The following is a 24,379-nucleotide window of genomic DNA, read 5'->3' as shown; positions in this document are numbered from 1 at the left end:
CAAATGAACACTGCGGCCTTCAACAAGTGGAAAAAAGCTGCATTGTGCTGCCATGTTACAGACATATCTACACAGAGCATGTAGCTTGGATGACCAGCATTGGGCTGCTGTATGTTAGAAGCCACAGAGCCTAGGGCTTGCCGATCAGAAGGTCGGCGGTTTGAATCCTCACGACAGGGTGAGCTCCTGTTGCTCGGTCCCAGCTTCTGCCAACCTAGCAGTTCAAAAGCACGTCAAAGTGCAAGTAAATAGGTACCACTCCGGTGGGAAGGTAAATGGCATTTCTGTGTGCTGCTCTGGTTCACCAGAAACGGCTTAGTCATGCTGGCCACATGACCTGGAAGCTGTATGCCGGCTCCCTAGGCCAATAAAGCGAGATGAGAGCTGCAACCCCAGAGTCGGTCACAACTGGACGTAACAGTCAGGGGTCCCTTTACCTTTACCTATATTAGAAGTACCAGATATTGCTTGGCATGGCAGTTAACGCAGGGAGCCCCCTCCCCAAAGAAGCTTGCCCCGCCCTCAAAATGTTGAGAAAGTCTGGGCCAAACAGCTCAGCCCAACACCAGTCGAGAGACTGACTGACAATGGCAGAGGCAGAGTTGGTGAGCAGGTTCACAGGATCATAGTAAGCTGTGGGTTGGGAAAGAAGGGCCTAGCTGAGGCCTGTGACAGTGGGGGCCTGCAGGTAGAGACCAATGGGCCAGGCCGCTGAGGAAGACAAGGAGACTAGCTCTGGAATGATAAGAAGGGGCTTCAGGCTGGGACTGATGAGGGACCGGCAGATTTTAGTGAGCGGGAAGGTGAGACAAGAGAAAATGCATTTCACTGCATTCCCCACACCCACCTTGTAGCCCAGAACCAGGCCGTTTCGGTCAGCCTCTGGGATGTCATTCCATCGCACCAGCATAGAGGTAGAGGTGGTTGCCAAAGCTGATATGTTGGTGGGTCCAGATGAAGGCACTGCACGCACAAAGAGAAGAACCGAGGGGAGTCAGTGCTTCACCAATGAGCTTCTCTGAGATGGCTCTGCGAGAGGCAGGTCACCATGGCAGAGCCCCAAGACCCATGTTCAGAGTTCCAGACCGACCATGGGAGGCCTGCCCAGACTGTCTCAGGGGCCTGGTGGAGAAGGTACCTGACTCTCGGGTTCTCCCCACCACGGTCTGGCTCCACGGCCCGGGCCCGATGGCATTGAAAGCCTGCACCTGCACACGGTACTCCGTCCATTCTTCCAGGTCTTCAATGGTGAACTCACGCTCCACACGGTCATGGATAGTGTTGGCCAGTGTGCGGCCACGCCCGTCTAGGCGTGAGTAGCGCAACCGGTAGCCCACTGACTCAGGGCTGCCGTTGTACTCCGTCTCTGGCAGAGGCTGGAAAGAAAGGGAGCGTCGTTGTTGGCCTGAAGCTGAGTCCTTTCCAGAATCCTCGCATGAAAAAACCAAATCCCATACTGTTTGAGTGCAATCCTCTGCCTCAATGGAATTGGACAGAGACCATACCAGACCTTGTAGGCGGCACCCTCCCAACACCCAATTCCTATCTCCTTGCCCTCTGTGCACAAATAACATGCATCTAAATGGCATGGGCTAGAACTCCTGAAAACTCTTTTAAAGCAAACTTCAGTTCTGATTTGAGGTGATTGCACCACAGATTGAAGCAGAATTCCACCACTAAAGTTTGGCTTAGCGCAGAATTTGGTGGCATTAACCCTGTCCCGCCCTCCCTCCAGAAACAATGACGAGGCCTAGTGCCTTTCTGAGCTACTGCTCACCATCCATCTCAGCCAGAGACTGGTTTCACTGGCTGTCCGCAGTGTAATATTGGCAGGAGATACATCAGGTGGGGCCTGCAATGTCTGGATCCTGCGGGAAGGCAGGCTGGGTGGGCTGGTGCCGACTATGTTCACTTGTCGCATGCGGAAGCTGGGAGGAGAGAGGAAATGGATTAGTGTTGGAAGGAACTGCAAGGTGGCAGAGGAATCACCCACCCTGCCTAACACACACGCGCGCGCACACACACACACACACAAAAATAGGACTTTGAACACCCCCATTTGCATGCCCTGAGAGGCCTGCATTGGCTCCTTTCTCTTCCTTGCACTGCCAACAGGAGAGCTACTGGGTGTGTTGTCACACTCTCTGATGACATACAAACATGGCTTAATTAGGCTGGCATTACACTCCTTTCCTTTTATCTTATTAAGTAAAAGCAAAGGGACCCCTGACCATTAGGTCCAGTCGTGGCCCACTCTGGGTTTGCGACGCTAATCTCGCTTTACTGGCCAAGGGAGCCGGCGTACAGCTTCCGGGTCATATGGCCAGCATGACTAAGCCGCTTCTAACGAACCAGAGCAGCGCACGGAAACGCCGTTTACCTTCCCACCTATTTATCCACTTGTACTTTGACGTGCTTTTGAACTGCTAGGTTGGCAGGAACAGGGACCGAGCAACGGGAGCTCACCCCGTCGCAGGGATTCGAACTGCCGACCTTCTGATAGGTAAGCCCTAGGCTCTGTGGTTTAACCCACAACGCCACCCGCGTCCCTATTTGCTAATGCATTAATTTTGAGGGAAACGGTAGAAGGTCCTTAATGACACCCACAAGCCTCATCCCTTCTCATTCCCCAGTTTTAGCCAGACCACAACCCTCCCGGCTTTAGCTTTCTAATACTAGCAGATGAGAGTGTCACAAGAGATTTGGGGCCGGGTTCCCCTTTGCTTTCCTGTCTTTTGAGCTCCTTCTCATGATGCCTTTTACCTCTTCAGCTTCCGACACCTCCTCCCAGTCTTCTCCCTCTTCTCTCTCTAACCACTCATTGTCATCCCACCACCAACCCCCAGGCTCTGCGAGTTCTCCAGCTGGTTCCTCCCACCATTCCTCTGTGTCCAACCAATCCCTGACAGCAGGATGCCTCTGAATCTGAGTTGTTACAGAGGACTAGTGAGAGGTTGTTGTTTTCTGGGCTTCCTGGAAGCACCTGGTTGGACATTATGGAAAGCAGGATGCCGAACTAGATGGATCTTTACTCTGATCCAGCAAGGCCCTTATGTTTTTATGCATGCTCAACCATCCTTTCAATCTCCCCCAAAAGCAGCACTCACCTGTAGTATGTGTAGGGATTGAGGTTGGGCACCTCCATGGAGCGGGCATCTGGCTCATTAGACAGCTGGTGGATGAGGGTCCACTCCTCGCTCTCACCAATCTGACCCACCTAGGGAAAGGGCAAACAAGATATTGAGCAGGACTGGGTCAGCATCATCGTTGCATATAGTACAGCCAGTTTCTCTGCTCCCTGACAGTGTAAAATGTATTAGCTAAAACTGTAGAGTTTGGTTTGTGTTGTCAGAGACTGAAGAGCAGGACACTTTTTGCCTGATGTGTTTACACCATCAGTAAAAATAACCTCCACAGGGGCAGCCCATCCTATTTTGCCATCTGAGGTGAAATGGGAAGGGGCTGCCCAGCCAGCTCACCGCCCACACCCGCTGAAGCCTCACTTACCAGGTTCTCGGGAAGATCATGCAAGGCTCTTGTGAGATCTTGCCAGAACCCAGAAGTCGATGCAGCCACTTCTCTGATGGCAGTAGAGGGGGTGCACCTGATTGGATTTTGCCACCAGGGGTGGTTGCCTCAGTCTACCTCATGGATGGGCTGGCCCTGAACCTCCGCCTTCTCTTAGTTTGTGAGATTTCACTAGACATTTCTCATATACTTACTGCAAAGCTCTTTTTGCAGCAAAGATTATAAACTATTTTAAGAAAACAGGAGAAATTTTCAGGATATCAATTATATTTAAGTATCAAATGATGTGCTTCTCAAATAAGATTGTGGATTACGCACAATACACAGTCCTGCTTATAGCTCATGTTTCCTGTTATTTGACACACTCTTCTCTCTGTATCCAAACTGCCATGCTCCTCCCTTCCTCCTGCCTTCTGCTACTGCAATTCCCCCCCCCACCCCACAGATGCCTGAAATTAAGCAAAGTCAATGAATGCAAAATTAACATATTAATCGTATTCTCAGTGGAGGATGTTGGCTCCCTGCCACTGAGTTTACGTGGCTCCTGATGGCAGAGATGCTTCTTTAACTTTAATACAACAGTTGCTATCCTAAGGGCTAAAAAGAAGAAAAGGAATGAGAGAACTTCCTCTGCTGCTGGCTTCTCCTACCATCAGATGTGTCCCTTTCCAATGGCTTACCTGAGCCTCCACTTGCCACCTGGAAATGGATGTCTTGCCATCGTAACCAGGACGGAACTGAAGTGTGACTGAGCGGGGACCAATGTTGGAGATGCCCAGGTTCGAGGGGGCTCCAGGGAGCTCTGAAGGCAAAGAGAAAGCAAAGACGGAACTTGAATATCTACAGCCCATGGATTATAGGCATTGGCTCAGCCGTTCTTTGTCCTTCTCAGGATGATGGCAGCACACAGTGGCCATATCCTGCACTGAAGAAGAACTCTCCATCTAACAAGCCAGAGCAGGAGAAAGCACCACTTGATTATGCAAAGTTGAAACTGTAGTATGCTATGAGCTGCTGGTGGCAGTTGTGATGGGGACTGAGATGCAGTGAACCAAAAAGATCTTTAGGATGGAAAAAAGGCAACCAATACAGATTAAAGAAGCTACATGTGCCAAACACTATAGTTGAAGGGCAAATATCCATCAACGTCTGTTAGGATTTTACGTAAGCCGATGCTGGCTAGTGTGATTAGTATAAGTCACATGAGATGTCTGAGAAGAGTGTGGGAACGGAAGACTGTCTTATCTCTTCTGTCTGAGAGTGTTATTGGACTGTACTTTTGCTTTTGCTGTATGCTTTTTTTTCTGCCAAAGTTTGGAAGGCACAGACGTGATTATGGATTCTCTGTATATATTGTGAATAAAACGTAGTTTAGATCTACAGATGTTTCTATCTTCTTGCTGTGTGATGCCAGAAGACTTGTGTCCAGTTTTCATATGAGAAGTGTCGCAGAGGGGCACTCTGGAGTGAAGGGACGTGCCATTCCAGAGATGTGCCTACTGGGTAGGGTACGGGGGTCTGCCGTCCCCCCAGGAGTGTTTACCCTCAACAACGTCAAGTGTGGCAATCCAACAGGAGGAGAGGGGAAGGTCAAGGCTAAGAATCTTTCTCTTTCGCTCCAACCAGCCTGTATTGCTGAAAATGCTTTGCATTGGCAGAAGCAACCATTGTGGATTTGTTACACTGTGTGCTTCTAAAGGTATTGGTCTTCTTCCCTAGGCACAAAGGTCTAAATGACAACTAATTGTTGCATGGGATAAACTAAATAATGCCATGCCCATCCAAAATGCACATTAAAGAACAGGAACTGAAGAACAAGAGGATCATTGGTGGCCAACATGGTGCCTTATTATGATGCATTATAAGACTGTGGCATCCTTGGATTAGGTCTGACAAAAGTGCAGGCCTCAAACAAATATTTGAAGTGATTCAAATATTCATCAAATTTAAAACTCCCATCTCATGAAGGTCACAAGGGGAGCTGTCAGCGCTTTCTGTAATTTCATATTCATTACTCCGATGTTTGTTAATTTAATAACTCTGAAGCTTGTGAGTGGTTGGTTGTTGTCAGATTGTGGGGGCCATGCTATCTGCCCGCATGAAGGAGGCCCACACTTGAATTAATTGAATTACTCAAGAGAACAAATATTGAAGCTAATTGGGATTGGCAAAGTCAAAGTTCGCACAGACAAACTGAATTAAATCAAATACCGACAACTTATCTCTTCACGAAAGAGCGTTTTTAAAATTCTGCTCATGAGGGCTTGAAACAACTAGATGTAGATTCATTCTTAGTAAAAGGCAGTCCCTCTCTATTAATGCTCCTAATACCTTAGATATGGCTTGCTGCCTGAAGGTTAGGAAAACGGCAGAAATATACAGAGACAGAATTATAAGGTTTGGGCTGGTGCCTGTAGTTGCATCCTCAGTCTTGAAGGATCACCGCAGCGAAAGGTCTGTTGCTCAGTGTCTCAACCTGAAGTCCCTCAAAGGCCGAGCTAAGAGCTTACATGGGGTATAGATGGAAATTCTTCATGAAAACAGGCATAATGGCCACTTATCCCAAGTCAACAGCTCCTTCTGTTGCTTCATCCTTCAAGTCTGATTCCATGTTTAAGGGGCAAATTGGCCTTGCAAGATGTCAAAATCTCAGAGAGACTTTTTCCCCCATAGCAGGTGCTGCTAGCCAATGAAACATGAAATGTGGCTGTGAGATGCCGGGGTTCGCAGCACAGGTAAACAAAGCAAAGACAGGAGTACTGATTTAGGACAAGTCTTTCTACACAAGGAAGAAGCCGCAGTTTATGGAAAGCACAAGAATAACCTTGCAGGGCATTTTTTCAGCTGGAACTTGCCGGAACTCAGTTCCGGCATTCTGGCACCTCTCAGGTGGGCACCGTTGCCACTATAACAGAACAAGGGAGGCATTCATGCTGAGAAAACAACAACCACCACCAATAAATCAACCTCTCTTCCCCATAAATATTCACACAATCACAGGGAAGTGTGTGCCACTACATTTCTGAATATGATACATTATTATGTGAATCCATTTGCCCTTTGATGTAGTGTTTCTAAAGCTGGAAAGACACTGGGTTATTCAAGAGATTTGTGTCTGCTCTTATTATTAGTGGGCTTTCAATATGATCATGCATACGTCCAACTATGTAGCGGTCTCTGCCCAGATAACCTATTTTCACTTTATCAGTGTCTCAAAGAGGGTTCAACTGGGTATCAGTACATCTGATGTAAAAAAAAAAAGGAAAAATCATCTGTATCTGGGACTTCCACTACTAACTGAAGCATTCTGCAGGGACCTAGGCTGTGGTGCTCTGCTGAAGGCAGGGTCCGTAAGTCAAACTTACCGGGAGGCACTCCTGAGGAGATGGTGGAGGAGGAAACTTGTCCCTGGCCTTTCGAGGTCATGGCTGCCACTTCAATGGTGTATGTCGTGAGGGCTGTGAGGCCAGTGACGCGGTATTCCAGTGTGACGTTGGGCAGGTAGTGTGTTACACGGGTGTTGGTGCGGTTGTATTCTTCCCAGGAGATCCGGTAGCCTGAAGGAGCCCAAAACATACACAGATGTGTAGAACTGCACAACATTCATTTGAAATCCAAGGCATAAACAGAACGTGCCCAATAAATCTGGTGGCCTTAAGCCAGAGACTTAGGCCTCACCAACAGTTCTTTGGGGATTCTAATTTATATTACTTCAGTGCTTCCACTAGTTCATTAAGCTTCCTGAGGCTGAATGACACATTATGGCTAACGCATAGCATGCTATTATGTCTTCTCTTCTTTCTTAATTAGAGGCATCAGGTGGAGAGGGAACTGTTGTTCTGATCACAGCATAAGAGAGCAGAATGCCTTCTCTCCCCAGAGAGAGAAGTCATACATACATGCCCACGTGGCAACAGGGCTCAGTAAAAAGCAAAAGTTCTCACTAATGCTAAAATGAGGTTTACCTAAGCTTCATGGACACATCTGGGAGCGGGGTGGAGAGGAGAGGGGTCAGGATGTGATTTCCATCCCAATCATGTTTGGAAAGGGAAGAGATGAACCTAAATTCCCAATGCGCTGTTATCAGGATAACTTGCTCCCTATGCCTTATGCTTAACATAGAGTTGGATCCTTCAAAATCTATTCCAAATCTATCACCAGGGAAGCTCCATGAGGCCTGAAGCAAACAGAGGTGATGCTTGGTTCCAATTCCCAAACTATTCCTCGTGCTGAAATCAAGATGGCTTCCAGGCTGTTAGTTCACAGGGCTAGTGGATACATATCTCCTCTACAGAAGTTCTCTTAGGTAGTAGAAAGAATGGGTCTGAGCAGTTTCCCACTTGATCCACAATTTCTAGGCAATTCGGGTTTTCTCCGGATTGACGTTTGCTCCAGTTTAGAGCTATGGAGTGGTTCCCCCCCTTGCCCCACTCCTTCCCAGGGAAAACTCTAAACTGCTCTAAACTGGAGCAAAGCTCTAAACTGGAGCAAACGTCATTCCAGATAAAACCCGAATTGTCCCCAGGGCAAAGCAGTGGGACAAGAGGAATTCTGTATAAGCCCTGAGTTCTTTCCATTGGCACCAAGGAAGAAGTGGGCTCCCTGGTCCCTGGTCCAGTTAATCACCCCTTCCCCCCTCACCCCACCCATCTCCTCCCCACCTGGAGAGATTTATTACCTGTCAGAATGCCATTCTTTTCCAGGGGCTCTTGCCAGCTGACCTTCAGGGATGTGTCGAGGATCTCGTTGAAGCTGAGGTGTCCCACTGGACCCGGAACTAGCCAAACAAACAACCCCACCACCCAGAAAGTTACAACAGGACAAACGCTTCATATAAGAATTCCTCAAGGAAATCAAAAAAGGGAAGCTGCTGGTCACTTGACTCTTCCCAGGGCCCCCTCTGGGGTTTGGGTGAAAGGGTGACTGCAGTGGACGCAGTCAAGATGGAGCCCCGGGCCTTCAAGGGCATCACTGCAGTCTCAGCAACGACGTGTCGGGCTCTACAACTGAGGGCAGTGTCAGACTCAAGACTTCCACGGTGGAAGGTGACGTTTTAAACTCATGTTGACCGGAAAGTTAGGGGTATGTGGACCCATAGTCATGGGCATACAGGAACCCAAGAGCTGCGCCCGTGCCCCGCTCCAAAGGGAAAGGCCGTACCGTCCTCATGGGTGCGCAGCAGCTGCGGGGGGCTGCGGGGTCCGTCGCCTGGTGTGGTGAAACACAGGACCGAGGTGAAATACTCTGTAAACTTCTTGAGGCCTGGGATATATCCCACATGGATATTGTCTTGGAAGTTAGGGCGCACTGTCACTACAGTCATATCTTCTTCCTGTGCCGGTTCCCAGGCAATCAGCTGAGGAATAAATGAACGACATCATGGTTGCTCAGAAAGGAGGAAGTGAAGGCAGACCACATGGCATGGGGCTTTATCTTTCTGGACCCATATTCTGCACAGGGGCCAGCTCCAGATTAGCACTCTTTTGGTGGTGTGATTCACTTGGGCAACGGCAAATTTATGTTGAACAATTAAAAGTAGATTTGTGTGGCGTTTGCCCTCCTAGGTGTGTGACATCATACAGGGTTCATAAGGAAAGGGTTAACTCATTGTAAAATGACTAAGCAATGGGAACCCAGGGGGCAGAGTTAACTGTGTATAAGGTTTAAGCACAGAGGTTTTTTAGAGAGTTAGAGTTGTTGAGAAGACAGTCTGGAGTTAGAAGAGACAGAGAAGATAAGTCTGTGGGTTGGGCTAGTCTGGTGTGAGAGAGTGAGAGAATTTGTTAAGAGGAGTCAGTCAAACAGTTGAGATAATCAGTCAGAAGGTATGAGGAAGGTATAGGCTGGTAAAGAAACTAAAGTTAAGATACTGACAGGAATATTATCTGAGAAACCATAAACTTGTTAATGTTTGTAAAATAAACTTGTTTTTTTGGTTCACTTTTAACAACTGTCTGGACTCAGTGTTTTACCAGAGAGTAATGGGTTGGTGGCAGCGGGGAAGCAAGCACAGTGGTGGCACAGGGATCAATAGACCATTAAACGTCCGGGGACCCTGTGCGATCGCCACAATTTGGCACTCTCTTGTACAACAAACCTGCTTCCAAAAAATGGGTGAGGGGGTGGAGAAAGTAGGGGTGGGGGTGGGAGAGGAATTTTTGAGTTAAGAAAAGTATCGAGAAAATGCACTGGAAAGTGTGGGGTAATAGCAACATTGGGAGATGCTGTGTAAAATCTACGCAAACCAACCAAAGGGGGTGCTTGATAAAAAGCAAGGAATTTCCGTGCAAATTTTTTGCAAGCACAAAATGGGTGCTCAAAAAAAAAAAAAAAGAGAAAAAGAGAAAAAGGGGGGGAGCTCTGGTGAATGGGGAGAAAGGGCACTTTGCACAAACAGGGCAGAACTTGGGCACACTGCTAACACTTCTCTTTCTAGAATCCTAAGGGGTATTCCGGCCTCAGGACTCCAGGCATAAACATACAGGACTCCCCCAACCCCACTCCATTCTGGTCCGGGACAGAACACCTCAAACAGGAAAGCAAGAAAAGGGGCCAGTCTAGGGTTGCCATATGTCTTCTTTTACCCGGACATGTCCTCTTTTTCACGGGTATGTAAAATGAGTGTCGCCATAGCGATCCACAGTTAAAAGTAGAAGTCTGCAAATGTGTCCTCTTTTTTGCTCTTCATAATGTGGCAACCCTAACCATGCTACAAGGTGCAACTGCTGCAGCCGTCTCTCATATTCCCTCTCCCACTGCTTTATGTGAAAACCGTCTCAATTATACTGGTGAAACCACCTTTCCTTCCTCCCCAAGAGGAGAGCCAATTCGCCACCACCTCACATCCTTTAACCATGTAGCTAGAACTTGCCGTGATGAGATTGAATCCCATCCCAAAACAGTGACAGTCTGGAAGGACCCATAACTGCAGAGGACTTTGTGTGCTGCCTGCAAATATTCTGCATGGGAAGCCATAGGGCTGCTGTGTTGCAGAGACTCTGCTTTGCAAAATGGGCCGAAAAGGAATGGTGTGGTGGATTGCCCAGGGACCGGAGTTGTGGAATTGTTGCTGCCTGTGCCTCTGGGGTCAGGATTGTTTTGTGCATGTGGTGATACAGAGACGTTTGGGTGCTCTGTGTTCACTTGCACCATCTGTGTGTGGGTGTCATCACTGACACACACACCCCTTCTAGGTGGGAGATGTGTTTGCTCTTTTCCACCATTTTGGAATTTCCCCCCGAGTGGCATATTCTCGTCCCCTGCACAACCGGGGTACAGAATTGCTCTGCCCTGGTTAGTATCTGGTAGGCAAAACTACAGGGTATGTGGATGAAATTGCAAGTTCTGTAAACAGAAATATTATTTCTGCAAGGTGGCTTTTTCCTTCTTTTGGTTGGCTCCTTTTTTCCCCTTGAAGGAAGAAAGACAAAGAGCTATTATATCCTTTGTTTACGAAATGTCCCCAGCAACATAGTCATTACAGCAAATGCCTGGAAGAAATTGCCAAGCGAAACTGACCCACTCATTCTTTTTACCCAAGTTCAGGGATAAAAAACCAAAATAAAATAAAATTATAGGTTGGGGGTGCGGGTGCAAGTAAGAAAGAAAGAAGCAATTGATTCTTATAGACGTTTTGTGTTCAGTAATCCAAGTTGCTATTCTTAGTGCTGCAGCCCTAAGGTGTAAACACAAGTGTTGGTGCATTCATCTCAACAATCAGTGTCATTGTCGAGGCGTTTAATAAATTGTGTACATAATAGCTGCTGCTTTTCATTTGCCGACAATAATTTTGTTGTCTAGTGCCAGCAGTACGGCATAGCCCAACAGCAAAACGAGCGCTAAAACCATGTTAGTCTCTAGTCCTGAACAGATATTTTAAACAACTAAAGTCCTTCCAGTCACCTGCTATGCCATGCTTTTCACTTTTATTTTTTTGTGGGATGCAGTGCAGAGTAAGGATTTTGAGGACACACCATTCTTAATACAGTGGTTCCTCGGGTTAAGAACTTAATTCGTTCTGGAGGTCCGTTCTTAACCTGAAACTGTTCTTAACCTGAGGTACCACTTTAGCTAATGGGGCCTCCCACTGTTGCCGTGCCGCCAGAGCATGATTTCTATTCTCATCCTGCAGCAAAGTTCTTAACCCGAGGTACTATTTCTGGGTTAGCGGAGTCTGTTACCTGAAGTGTCTGTAACCCGATGTACCACTGTATAACTTAAGGGACCTATTCGCACCTCTGGGGCATGGATGGCCTTGCTCTGCCTCCCTACTTTCCCCCTATAGCAAGTATTCTGGACTTGGTTTCATGGTGAGCCACATGCTCCAAAGCAAAAGGCAAAGATCCAAAAAAAAAAAAGTTTTTGCAGAGCAAGCCACAGTGCCTATATTGGAGGTGTAGGGAGCCCATGTCCACTTGTGATTCGCTTATGAGGCGAGTGGGCGGGACCAATTACCCAGGCAGCAAGCTCCGCCCAGAGACTTCCTTTTCTGCCTGGGAAACAGTCCCTGGGATTTCCCATGTCTGGGTAATGCCAGCCTGCAATGGCACCCACCAGAGAGGGTGCCCAGCTGCAGCAGGCAGGGCATACCAGACCTGTCTGCCTCCCTTCACTCCTCTGTTGTTCACCGGGCAGAGTAGGCGCTGCCGAAAAAATAAGGTTCTTCTAAGTAGCATATTGGGGTGATCCTGACTGAAGCTGAAACAGTGAGACAGGTGCAAATGTATGGGCACCTTATAGCTGACCAAGGTCTGATTAGCTCCATTCAACTATATTGTAAATGGAGTATTTGTAGGCTGAAAGCACTTGGTTCTTGAGGCCAAGGCATCTCCCTTCATCCCTGACAGACATCAGCACCCTGGCAGGTGACGGATGAACATACATGTAGTGACCATGTGGCTTGGGCTGGACCTAGACTTGTCCAAGCATGTTTAACAATCCTGACCTTAATCCCTACTGCGCTATTACTCAAAAGGGCAGCGTGGGATCCACACGGGGTTTTAACCATCCTCTTCTATGGCTTTCAGCTCCTCTGATCTTTTTTTTCCCTTCGGCTGCGCCGCTTCAAAGACATAAAGGGAGAAACTTGCTGGGATTAAAGGCGGCTGATTGTTTCTCTGAAGCACAGGTGTGTGCTGAAGGGTTAGGGGGTCGGCCATGCACAGAGAGAGATTTCTTTCCTCGGAGACCTGGAAGGGACTGAATTTGAAAGGCTGGCCTACGTGGGTAACCAATTAAAGGAGAAGAGGAAGGAGCCAGGATTTTAAAAAAGCAGCTTAAACGCTGTTTGGTTCTGCCACCAGTCATTTTTCACTTTTGGTGTTTGGAACCTGTTTTCTCTCTCACAAAAGTGAGAGGCTGTGAGAGAAAAACCATGCGCTGCACTTTTTATTCATTGCATATATCCTTCTTCCTCCAAATTGTTCAGGACAACAAAACAAATACTCAAAGAATAAACCAATACTGAGGGTTGTGCTTTACCTTCTCTTTCTCAGGAAAATGCAGTCGCTATTTGTAAACTGCGGGTGCAATCTGAACCCCTTTTACACTTTGCTGCGGGAGGGAGGGTTGCACTGGGTGGAGGTGTCCCTGCACCGGTCTGCCTGTGAGGAGTCAGTCTGCTGGTGCAACACTCGCTGTTCCCAGGGCCGGCCCACCCAGGAGGCAAGATGCGGTGCCTGCCTTGGGGGGCACGATCCATGGGGTGAAAAGATCCCAATGTAGATCTTTATTCTCCCTGCTCCTGATGTACAACTTCAGTCACTCCTTCTTCCCTTAAAGAAGTGGCGCCATTTTGTGGTTAACCTCAGCTGCCAAAATGTCTTCCGCCAGCCCTGCCTGTTTCACCTGTCAAAACAGTGGCCAAGTGAAACTGCAGCCTGAAGGATGTGGCAGCTTGTGGGATGTCAGGAAATGGGCAGGGCTGAGATTTGCATCCCTACCTTTCGCCCTGTCCAGCAAGAGCAGCTTGGGTCTTATAGCTCCTTGACCATCAAGAAATTAAGAGTGTTCTCCTTTGACATTAAAGGAACCCCTACACAGTAAGGTTAGCAGACGTCCCCATTTCCCGGGGACAGTCCCCAGATTTACAAATAAGTCCCCTGACAAAATCCATCTATTTAGTAGGAAGTTGAAGTGTCCCCGGATTCATTGGAAAAAATCTGATCAGCCCAGAAGTGGTTGCTAATTTTTAAAATGAAAATGGCGGCCTTTGTCTCAGATGGAAGACATAAAGACTATCAAGCCAAGGGCTGATAAGAGGGCTACTCCATAAAGGGTTAAAGGTAAGACCAATTTGTGAAAAATAAATAAATCTGAGAGCGTTTAGGTGTAACAGCTAGTGCTTAAATTGCTCCATTCATATCCTCTCTTTTATTTGGTGTTGATTAAGTATCAATTAAAGAGGGGTGGGGAGGAGGAGAAAGGAATAGCTGAGTTTTAATAAGTGTATGTACTTATGCATCCAAAACAATATTCAACACAAGCTGGCTGATTAACTGACACTGATAACAATGCATAATCAGCTACTATGTCGTGGTGTTACATTCAAGGATGTTTGGGTGTTTAATTGGCACAGTGCGAGATAGCCTATAGCAAGTTAATTAGATACTAATTAGGCCTCCAAAAATACTAATCAAAAATACTAAGTGGCATTTAATAAGTATGTTAAGTATCCTTCTTAACGTTGGTTATCTCGTTTGGCAGCAATTAAATTCCTGAACTTCTTTGGAGTAGATTAAGAAACAAGTTTTAATTCAATTTAATTAATGCAAATTTGAATTAATTACAATTCGGAACTGAGCGAACAAGCCGAGGCTCCCCTATAAGTATAATATCTTAGTAAATATATTTTAATAGACAAGCTTGAAGCAATGATAATAACCATTCTAATAAAAAAAGAATTAAGTAGAATCTTGTTTTAAATGGACTGATTATGAAATAACAGTCAGCTAAGAGGATCATCCAAAATGCATGGAAATATGGAACTGGGGGCTTAAATACCATTGACTGCACTGATCAAATCAAATACAGCGATGCTTCATCAAGGAAAGCAGTGGCATAAACTCTCTTGCTTTGCAAATCAAGTTGCCATTTCAGTTCGGAGCACTTGGGTGCAGTAGCTTCCTGCAATGCATAACGCCGAAACGGCAGCCCCACAGATAATTGGTTCATATAAAGGATACCAGTTTATTATAGCTGCTAACTATGGAATTACATCATTTAATTGGTGTTTTACAGCCAGCTAAGCGATGACAGAAAACAGAGTGGGAGCAACTATACGTTTTTTTGCAGGCCTGCTTCCTGGGTGCTTGCGGGGGACTGGACCTAATACAGATATGGTTGTTTAGGGAGAGGAGGGGCTACGTGATTTTATACTTTGTGTTAGCCAAGTCCCGTAGCCCCTGTTAATCTGTGCCGTTTCAAGCAAGGTAGGAAAGCCTCGGAAGGCCTCTGCATGGGAGATTTACGGACATGGCCACAGTAATTGGCTGGCCCAGGAACAACCCCGTGCAATGATTAACGGCCCCAAACTAGGTAATGAAAAGAGGCAGAAGTGAAGTGCAGGCAGGGAACAGCGGGAGCACTCAGTCCTTCGTGATGGGAGGCCGTGGAACTACAGAGCTTCAAGGCAAAGAGGGAATGAGGAGTACAGATTCCTTTCTTGTTTAAACGCTGCTTGTGGAGGGAAGAGAGCCACATGGGGCCCGCGATGGCGATGCCTGTAACATCCCACACCAATTTGGACCTATTTAGCCTCGCTGAGACAAAAGAACTACCCGCTTACTGATGTTGCAGCTCGTCCACATCACCACTTACCTCCGTACGTTGCTTAATCCCGGGACCTACGGATAAAACAGCCACGCCTCTGCTTCCTAAGCATCCAGGGAGCATTGCTACAGCCCTAGGCTTAGAGGAGAAGCGGCTTCTCCTTCTCGTCCCAACCCTTCTTACCTTGTAGCCTTGGTTGATGCCGTTGACAAACTGGGGACTGGGTGGGTTCCAGGTGAAGCGGATGGTGGTGGAATTGGTGGCCTCGGCCTGCACGTTGCCCGGGGATACGGTGGGCACTGTGGGAGGTTTAAAGGAGGCGCCTCAGTATGAACAGGTGGAAGCATGGAAAGCGCTGCTGCTGACACCACCTGCCCTCGTTCTACCTGTGATGCTAATCTAATGGAGAAGGAAGGGGAAGGGATGCTCTGGCCCCATCTGTTGGCCAAAGGAATGGTGCCCTGGTGGTTTTATTGTAATTATTTGTGTGGTTTCAGTAGATTTTATATAGGTTTTAAACCCATCCATGTTTAATAATAATAATAAAATGATTGTTTTTGTGTTTTTAGTGATTTTTTAAAAAAATCTGTAAGCTGCCTTGGGTCCCATCAGGGAAAAAGGTGGGGTATAAACTAATAATAATAATAATAATAATAATAATAATAATATTGGTTGCTTCTCAGCAAATTTCCCCTGGCTTTAAGATAACTGATCCCCCCCCAACCCTTCCTTGTCTACTCCCCTTCCTTTCTGCATCTTGTCTTTCCAATTTGATGGCAAGGACTCTGCCTCCCCACCCCCTCTCTTACTGATGTGATCCTTTTGGGGAGACAAGAGTTGGGGAAAAACAGGATAAAATATATGGTGGAATTCAATGTCATTCTATGACAAGCTTTCCGTCTGTGCAAGGATATCAGCTTGCCAGATGGATTTTTTCACCCCTCCCTCTCCATGTTCTTCTGTGGGTTCTCCTGGCCACCCCCAGAGCCAATTTGGGAAGGTATGGGGTAAGAAAAGAGGGGGGAACCCTATTGCACAAGCCTGTAAGGTGAATCCCACCCAGAGTCAATAAATAGAAATAACCTGCTACCAGCGAGCGGTGTCCTGAACACTTAAAAACATACTAAGATTCAGCCCCTACAATGGGAGTATATATATATTTAGGTCCAGTATACCTCCCTTTCTAATCATCTTGGGTCTATGGAGCCACTCTGGGGCCACATTAATCTGTGTTCTCATCTTCCCTGCCCCGCCTCCCATTTCCTAGTACTGCAACTTACCACCCTGGAGGGTCCACTCTGTGACTTTGGCACTGTAGACACCCAGCCCAGCGCTGTTGTATGCAGCCACCTCAATCTCATAGTTGGTCCAAATGATCAGGTCCTCAAGCAGCAAGTTGTTGACGTCAGCGTTGGTGATGTTTCTGAACTGATAGCCGACGGGCAGGCCAGCCAGGCAAAATCTGAGGAAGGGACAAGAGGTCAGGTCAGAACCAACAACGTCATCATCAGAGAACTTTCAAACCATATGGCAAAAACTTCCTGCTTTTCCAGTATCAGACCTGGCAGTGAAGCATTCTGTCGGGGACTGTGCTGAGGAGGGCTGAACTGACGATACGATACGATAATCTTTATTGTCATTGTCCCATACAGAACAATGAAATTGAAAAATCTACATAAAACATTCAAAACCCAACAAGCCTGCTATCCCAGCTATCCCAACCTGGTTAGCCCCCTAAAAACTCTGATTCTCCATTTTTAAATACAATAAACTCCCACAGAGACTCCTTACACTGCGTTTAAAACCTTACACTATGTTAAAAACCATTCCTGAGGAGGAATGGTGGAAACCTCCCCATCCTCCTGCTCCTGCATCTTCCCAGGAGCAGGAGGACAGTATAGATTTGGAACGGTGGTTTGCAGAAGGACATAGTTCAGAAGGCAGAAGCTGGGAAATACTGGATGGGGAATAGCTAGGAGAAGAAACACTGGGAGAGAGAGGGTTAACAGATTCACTGTCTCGAAAGAATTCATCCACTCAGCCCAAGGTCAAGAAGAGCTGAGAAAGTGGCAGAACAGAAAGCCCACAAAGCACAGAGGGGACAAGCTCAGATTACAAGAGGTAGAAGTGACATGGATTAATAGGGACGTAAGGGGGTGGGATTCTTAACTGGGAGCACTGCCATTTCTAGGAGATGGGTTCTTTGTTCTCTCGCTGTGATTATTAAAGTTTCTAACTGGTAAGAAGACTCCTTTTCCTTTGTTCTGTTTATCTACTGCAACAGTGGGAGGAAGCCAGTTCCCTGAAGTCTGACGCATTCCAATAGGATCACCAGCAATTCCATTGTCCGAGACAGAGGTCTATCCACCTAGAGATGTAGGATGGAAACCTGGATGCTGTGCTCACCCACCTGATGATGTAGCCCTTGAGAATGCCATTTTGGTGGTTTTCAGGCGGTGGCTGCCACTGGATCATGATGGACTGGTTGGTTCGGCCACTGGCAATGACGTTCTGAGGGGGAGCGGTGGGCGGTTCCTCTGGGAGGGAAACCCTGGCAAAGCGAAGGTAACATCGGAGGCATGTTTCAGGGATGGCTGGAAGGAAGGCTAGACTCTCAAAGCTATGTCAGCTTGTCCTAGCCAAACGATGCTCAACCCAGCCATGCCACAGCATGTGCCAAGACAATGTCCGGTGCCTCTTCTCAAATAGCCACTTCTCACTATGTGCACATTGGTTTGCATCAAACCCTCTTTTAAACACTGAAGAAAGCAGATAATTGGTCATGCTAAGCTCTTTGTGTACTGGATGAATAGATGATTACAAGCTAAGTTCCACCATCTTGCCAGACCACTCCTTTGTGCACAAACCACCAAGCTCTGAGGCCACACTTTACTCAGATGGTCCCTTTTGCAGCCACATCTACCCATTCGCTACATACACCTGAGCTAGCACGTATTATTATTATTATTATTAGTAGTAGTAGTATACCACCCTATATCTGGAGATCTCAGGGTGGTTGACAACATAAAATCACAATATAAAAAAACCTGAAAATGCATAATAAAACTGAAAATGCATAATAATAATAATAAAAATGATGACCAAATAATCTCTCCCCACCTGTCAGGGACTGGCTATATGAGGACGAATGGTGGTGACCTCTTGACCCCAAGATGATAGACCCAGGATCGTGCTGGTGGGAAACAGGACACTACCCCCCCCATGCCCACCTACCCAAATTATGTTTGGCTCTCTCCAAAAACTAAGGCTCAGCACAGACACACCAGATCATCTTCAGCTCTATTCCCATTCCCAACCCCACCATCACCCAACCCCTGCAATTAAACCAAACCCTGGTCCGTCCGTCCCCCATCTAAGATGTGCCCACCTCACCTCTCGGTGTCCTTGCTGAACTGGCCTTTGCCCACATCATTGACGGCGCATAGCCGGAATTGGTATGAGCGGGCAGGGACCAACCCTCTCACCAGCACTGAGGTCACTTCAGGGTCCACGCTGGCCATGAGCACTGTCCAGGGAGCATCTGCCAGGCACAGAGGAAAGCAGCGGGGAGGTAAAGGAGCAATACGGGAGAAAGTGATGAGGGTTGGAGTCCACCTATTCTTACTATTCACTTCCTGGTCTCTATGTAAGTTTCTCTGTGCAGGAAGGAGTCTCATGGCCTGGGTTTTGCCCAGAACAACACAGAATTAGAGGAGGAAGACCCCAAACCTGATGTCCCACTAAATCGGAAGCCAGGAGCCTATTCTGCTTCCAGCTGCACCCAAAGGACCATTGCTGCAACAACCCACCACCCAGCAACCTCAAAATGATTTACAAAACTAGGCAGTTTGGGTTTGTCGAGGAATGAAATGGCATTGTCAGAGTTTGGCAGCAATGGGGCAGGATGAAGGAAAGGCACTGGATAACCCCCTACTGCTGAGCATACACAGGCTCACTTGCAATTCAGCAGCAATCTGAAGTAAATGTGGTATATAAGCCTTGAGAATGTAACGCCACAAATAGCTGAGGTGTGATAAATTGCATTGTGGGAAAGTCTTTGGAATTAAGTCTTTATAAGAGCCACTGCAGAACTCTGATGCTCTGCATCTGCTACTACATTTGCCTCCCGCTCCACCCAGTCTCCCTCAGACCACATTGTGAATGTAAAAAGGTACAGGTAAAGGACTCCTGGACGATTAAGTCCAGTCAAAGGCAACTATGGGGTGCGGCGCCCATCTCGCTTTCAGGAAGGAGATGGTGTTGTCCACAGAGGACTTTCCAGGTCACGTGGCCAGCATGACTAAACCACTTCTGGCACAACGGAACACCGTGACGGAAACCAGAGCGCACGGAAACACAGTTTACCTTCCCGCCGCAGCACTACCTGTTTATCTGCTTGCACTGGTGTGCTTTCAAATTGCTAGGTTGGCAGGAGCAGGGACAGAGCAATGGGAGGTCACCCCGCCACGGGGATTCGAACCACCGACCTTCTGATCGTCAAGCCCAAGAGGCTTAGTGGTTTAGACCACAGCGCCACCCGCATCCCTTTTTGTGAATGTACATCAGCCTCAGCCCCAAGGCCATGGGGCTGCCCCCAAGATCTTGATATAGTTAGGAATATGCAGTGCCTTACTGTTCTCGGAGACCTCAAGAATGTAACGAAGCAGCGGGCTGTTCCCATCAAAGGGTTTGGTCCATGTCAGGTTGATCGCTCGCTTCTCTGCAGTGCTCAGCATGGCAATGGGGTTTTCTGGTGCGTGCGGGAGCTGTCTGATGAGGATAATGACAGAAGAAGCCTATTTTAGACGCTGTCACAAACAGAGAGCCCCAAGGACAGAGCACCACCCCTACAGAAAGAGAAGCTGTTTGGAGAGAGTCACAGGGCGTGGCGTGGGCTGTCCCCTGCTGCCCTTCTGGTTGTGGTGGCAACTGCTGCTTGCTGGGATGGGGAAGAGAAACAGCGATGGCTCATCCTGCCGCTTTCTCATGGGAAAGCCTGCTGTTTACAGCTGAATCGGAATAAACGCCAGTCGGCTTTTCTATGGATCAACAGCAAGTTTTCCTGGGGAAAGCGGTGGGACAAACAAAAATCCACTTGGCTCCTTGCCTAGAAAGCACGGGGCACATGGAAAAGCTCTTGGATCCATACTGTGGATGAGCCCTTAGTTGGCACTGCGTTGATGGTGGCCGTAAGCATGCATATGCCTGGTCACCCCCAACACTGTTCTCTCCCAACCTTGCTACCTCATGGCAACACCTCATTCTGGCAAGCAGCAGCCCTGCTGCAGCCAAGAAGATGGCATAGTGCACCACGTCATCCCAGGGACACCAAGCCGCTTTGTGCATTAACCGTGCTGGGCCCTGTGACTAATTTCTGCATATTACAGGCAGCAGCTCAGGACTCCCTAGGAACCGGTCGCAGGCATCTTGCTACATCATATGGTATGGATGGACAGCAGACACACACACAAAATATTCCAGCGGTTCAAAGTGGCATTGTGGGAAGTAAGATGGGAATTTCAGCCATAGTGCCATGTTTTTTCCATAATAGCACATGTGGGGAGGAGTATGAACAATATCCCAGTTTCCAGGTCACACTCACACATTCACTTCCTCTTTGACACACACATGCACACCAAGTCGTGTGGGATCTGCTTCAATGCGGTGTGCGATCCCACACTTCAGACTGCATGGGAATAGGTGGCCCCGTGGCTGGAAAGACTCGCACAATCAAGATATTTGCATGTGCATGTCTGTGGTAAGGGACTATGCTACACTACAGCGACTCCTGTGTTGCTGGGCATTCAAGGGAGGGATACTGGAATGTACAAATGCTTTGCAGGGCATGGGAGGAACTTGGGGTTTGGGTTTATCTGGGGTTTAACAGAGTGGATCCTAAGCAAGAAAGAGAGAACTTATGGAGAGCCCAAGAAGTTGGGCGAGCAGTTCACCTGTGCTCAGTTTGTGGCTGGACGATTCCTGTAACTTTTAGATCAATACGAGTGCATCATTCACTGTGGTCTTGTGAGAACCTGTTCTCGCCTGTTGGGTGACACTTCACACCCTCCTTCTTATTCATGCATCATGCTATGCGGTCCATCCTCCCCGGTCTTAAGTAGTTCCTAATGCCTGCCTTCAACGGTTGATCCTTACCGGACTCGCAGGTGAGCACTCCGTGAATCGTTGCCCCCAGCAGAAACCACGCGGCAAGTGTAGGTGCCAATGTCACCTGACCAGGTCTGGGCAATATGGAGGGTGCCCGTGCTGTCGAGCCTCATACGTGCTACGTTCTCCACGTTCAGTGCTGCACCATCCTTTTCCCACATGTATCTAGGGAGAAAAGGCAGGGCCAAGGTGACCCAGGTTATTCTACCTCTCACCAAAAACCAATACCCAAGACTGGTATTAGTACCCATGAGTTCCAGCTCACCGAAGCCACACACCGCAGCAGTGGCGTAGCGTGGGGGGTGCAGGCGGGGCCGGCCGCACCGGGCGCAACATCTGGGGGGGGGGGCGCTTGCACTTGCAGCTCTCTGCCCCTACCTGGCTCACTCACTCTCTCTCACTGCAGTGCTGGCTGTGCGAATCCGATCCGAGCCGCCGGGTCGCCGCCCACTGTGGAGGGGAGGGTGCCAGGCGTGCGGTGCGGTGCGGAGAGAGAGCGAGGGACTATCTGGGGGAGGGACAGTGCAGTGGGGGGGGGCAAATTACTTGCCTTGGCCCGGGTTAGGGGGCGCAAATTACTTGCCTTGGCCCAGGTTAGGGGGCGCAAATTACTTGCCTTGCCCCGGGTGCTGACAACCCACGCTACGCCACTGCACCGCAGGACTATAAGCCACTCCTGTTTCAGAGCTGACTGCAACTGAAACAGTTCTTTCTTGCTTCTAAAGCATGTATGTGCATCATGGATACTGGTTGCAGAATTCAGTTTTCCTCAGTACAGAATGGCTATTACTTTTTAATGATGCAGGGCACACACAAGGTCCTGCCTTACGGACACCTGGCCTTTTCAGCACCAACACCTCTGCCATTATAACACAGTTGGACAAATGTTTGCCACGGCTGTCTACCTTCACGCCAAAGAGGGATCACAGCAGTTTTAATCTCAGCACCGTCATTAAGCCAGGCACCAGGTGGCAATGTGGGCCCACGATTTTGCACAGGTTCTCCTCGCATTACCTTTCCCTGTAAGTGTTTTTGAGACACATAGACTGAAGTGGCTGGAAGACTGCTGGCTTTGCAACACTGTCATACTCGAGCCTGCATTTCAGACATGCTTTTTGGTTGAATGAAAACCTGGGTGCTCTCAGGTTACAATGATGCTGGCCACTTCCTAAGAGTTTAAACCATACAAAGCGGCTGAAACTTGTGCAAATCCATGCTTAGCAGAGGCCAGGAGATTATTCCTCTCCAGCAGGAAATACTCAAACAAAGGCATTTTTAGTCCATGCGACCCATCTCTAACCAGACTGCCTTGCCTTTTCCTCTCCAGCTCTACTTCCCCAAGTTGTAGGTTAGCTTTCCCATTTGTTTCGCCCCAGATTGGATAGGTACCGCCACATACCTGACTACCACTCTGGGGTCATGGGTCACTCCACATGTCATGGAAGCCTTGGTGCCTTTGATGACACTTTGATCCTGAGGAGGACTGGTGATGCGAGTCCGGGCTGTAGATGCAGAGAGACAGGAGGCACTCAGACATAATCAGAAACCGAACCAGCCATTGCTGTGCAGCGCCAGAGGCCAACACTTGGGCCTGCTAACTTCAACAGATAAAAGCTTCCTTGCGCATGAGACCAGCAGGAAGCCACAGAATCACGCGTGCCAATTGCAATTATCATAAGTGTGAGATCATCTAATAATGAACTCAAAACATGACTGATTTGAAAGGGGGCTAAATGCCATCTAGTTCAACCCCTTTGTTGTATGGCAGGAGGCCCCACTTCCTGCTCCTCATAAATCATGTGGTACAGACCAGACTTTGGTGAGTAAAACTAGAAGAAGCGGTGTTTCGCAGCTCCAAATTCAAGTGCTCCCCTCCTCCCACTCCCACGCTGGAGAGATAGCTGGTTCTGAACAAATACCCATGCATATTCCCTCCCACGTCCAGGGTCAGTCCGAAACCTCCATTGCTAGTCAGTTACCACAGATAGGGCCTTTTCACCAGGCACAAGCTACATACCTGACTATCTGTGTACATTTAGGGAACCTGCAAAGAGGAAGTGGGGAGAGGCTAATATATGTCAGAATTCATGTGACAATCACCATGAGAACCAGCCTAGGTAAAACCGTCTTTCATATAAAGGTCTATTTTTAGGTCAGGAGGCAGGATAAAAATAAACACCCGCTCACACATAGATAACTATACCCACTCACAGATTCCCAGAGCGTGCTGCTTCGGACTCTTACAGGGTATTATTTACTATAGGGCCAGCAGGGGGCGCTGATTCCCTTCAACCTGGAGCATGGTGGACGTTATTTCTATCTCTCTATTCCACAAAGTTAGAGCTGCTTTAAAGGGGGATGGATATGTGCTCAAAACCAATTTGACGCCCACAGGCCACATATGCCACTGATTTTAGACTGCACCAGTCTCTTGCCTGGCTGCACTGCAGACTGCCCTGGAAAATAAAGTCTGTAGGTTTTCCATGCATGACCACGTGCCTCCTCCTCGGATTGTGAGATGAAGCTTCCCCCCCGCCCCTTTTCATTTCTTAACAAAATGAAACACTTGTCTGATTGCACCAACAGACCCCGAATGCATGCGACCGAGATTTAAACTGCACACAACGTGGAAGATCACGGACTGGTCCCATGCCAGGAGGCTAACTGAGGCAGCGGGCATCTTACCCCAGACAACGAGCTCAGCTGATGCTTCATCGACTCCTCGGGAGTTGGTAGCCAGGCAAATGTAGCTCCCAGCATCTGAGATCCGCGTAGGACTGATCAAGAGGCTTCCTGACTCCAGCAGAGTGAAACGAGGAAGTTGCACGGAGCCGCTGGCTAGGATTCGTTCGCCTGCATGGGAAAGAGCAGAGTTTGTTGTCTGGTCCACAACAGCAGGTTAACCATAATGTTAAGA

At 48.1% G+C, this 24,379-nt stretch overlaps 1 protein-coding gene across 12 annotated transcripts in view; it reads right to left on the bottom strand.

The window, feature by feature from the left end:
- The window catches only part of SDK2 (sidekick cell adhesion molecule 2), a 334,128-nt gene that overhangs the window by 39,682 nt on the left and 270,067 nt on the right, over positions 1 to 24,379 (bottom strand). For all 12 annotated transcript variants that reach the window (XM_083427167.1, XM_083427172.1, XM_083427174.1 and 9 more), the window contains exons 11-26: positions 24,148 to 24,315; positions 22,862 to 22,964; positions 21,451 to 21,627; positions 19,931 to 20,067; positions 18,691 to 18,838; positions 17,708 to 17,848; positions 16,578 to 16,759; positions 15,481 to 15,596; positions 8,689 to 8,884; positions 8,207 to 8,305; positions 6,894 to 7,085; positions 4,209 to 4,330; positions 3,108 to 3,217; positions 1,778 to 1,928; positions 1,139 to 1,376; positions 848 to 963 (exon numbers count right to left, since the gene is read on the bottom strand). In XM_083427167.1, coding sequence (XP_083283293.1) covers positions 848 to 963; positions 1,139 to 1,376; positions 1,778 to 1,928; positions 3,108 to 3,217; positions 4,209 to 4,330; positions 6,894 to 7,085; positions 8,207 to 8,305; positions 8,689 to 8,884; positions 15,481 to 15,596; positions 16,578 to 16,759; positions 17,708 to 17,848; positions 18,691 to 18,838; positions 19,931 to 20,067; positions 21,451 to 21,627; positions 22,862 to 22,964; positions 24,148 to 24,315 — 2,396 coding nt within the window. The remainder of the gene's footprint in view (positions 1 to 847; positions 964 to 1,138; positions 1,377 to 1,777; positions 1,929 to 3,107; positions 3,218 to 4,208; positions 4,331 to 6,893; positions 7,086 to 8,206; positions 8,306 to 8,688; positions 8,885 to 15,480; positions 15,597 to 16,577; positions 16,760 to 17,707; positions 17,849 to 18,690; positions 18,839 to 19,930; positions 20,068 to 21,450; positions 21,628 to 22,861; positions 22,965 to 24,147; positions 24,316 to 24,379) is intronic.

Source organism: Podarcis tiliguerta (genome assembly GCF_965153285.1).
Source record: "Podarcis tiliguerta genome assembly, chromosome: 2".
Taxonomy (NCBI): domain Eukaryota; kingdom Metazoa; phylum Chordata; class Lepidosauria; order Squamata; family Lacertidae; genus Podarcis; species Podarcis tiliguerta.
Note: the sequence above shows the minus strand (reverse complement) of the source record. Positions and strands in the feature narration are given on the sequence as shown.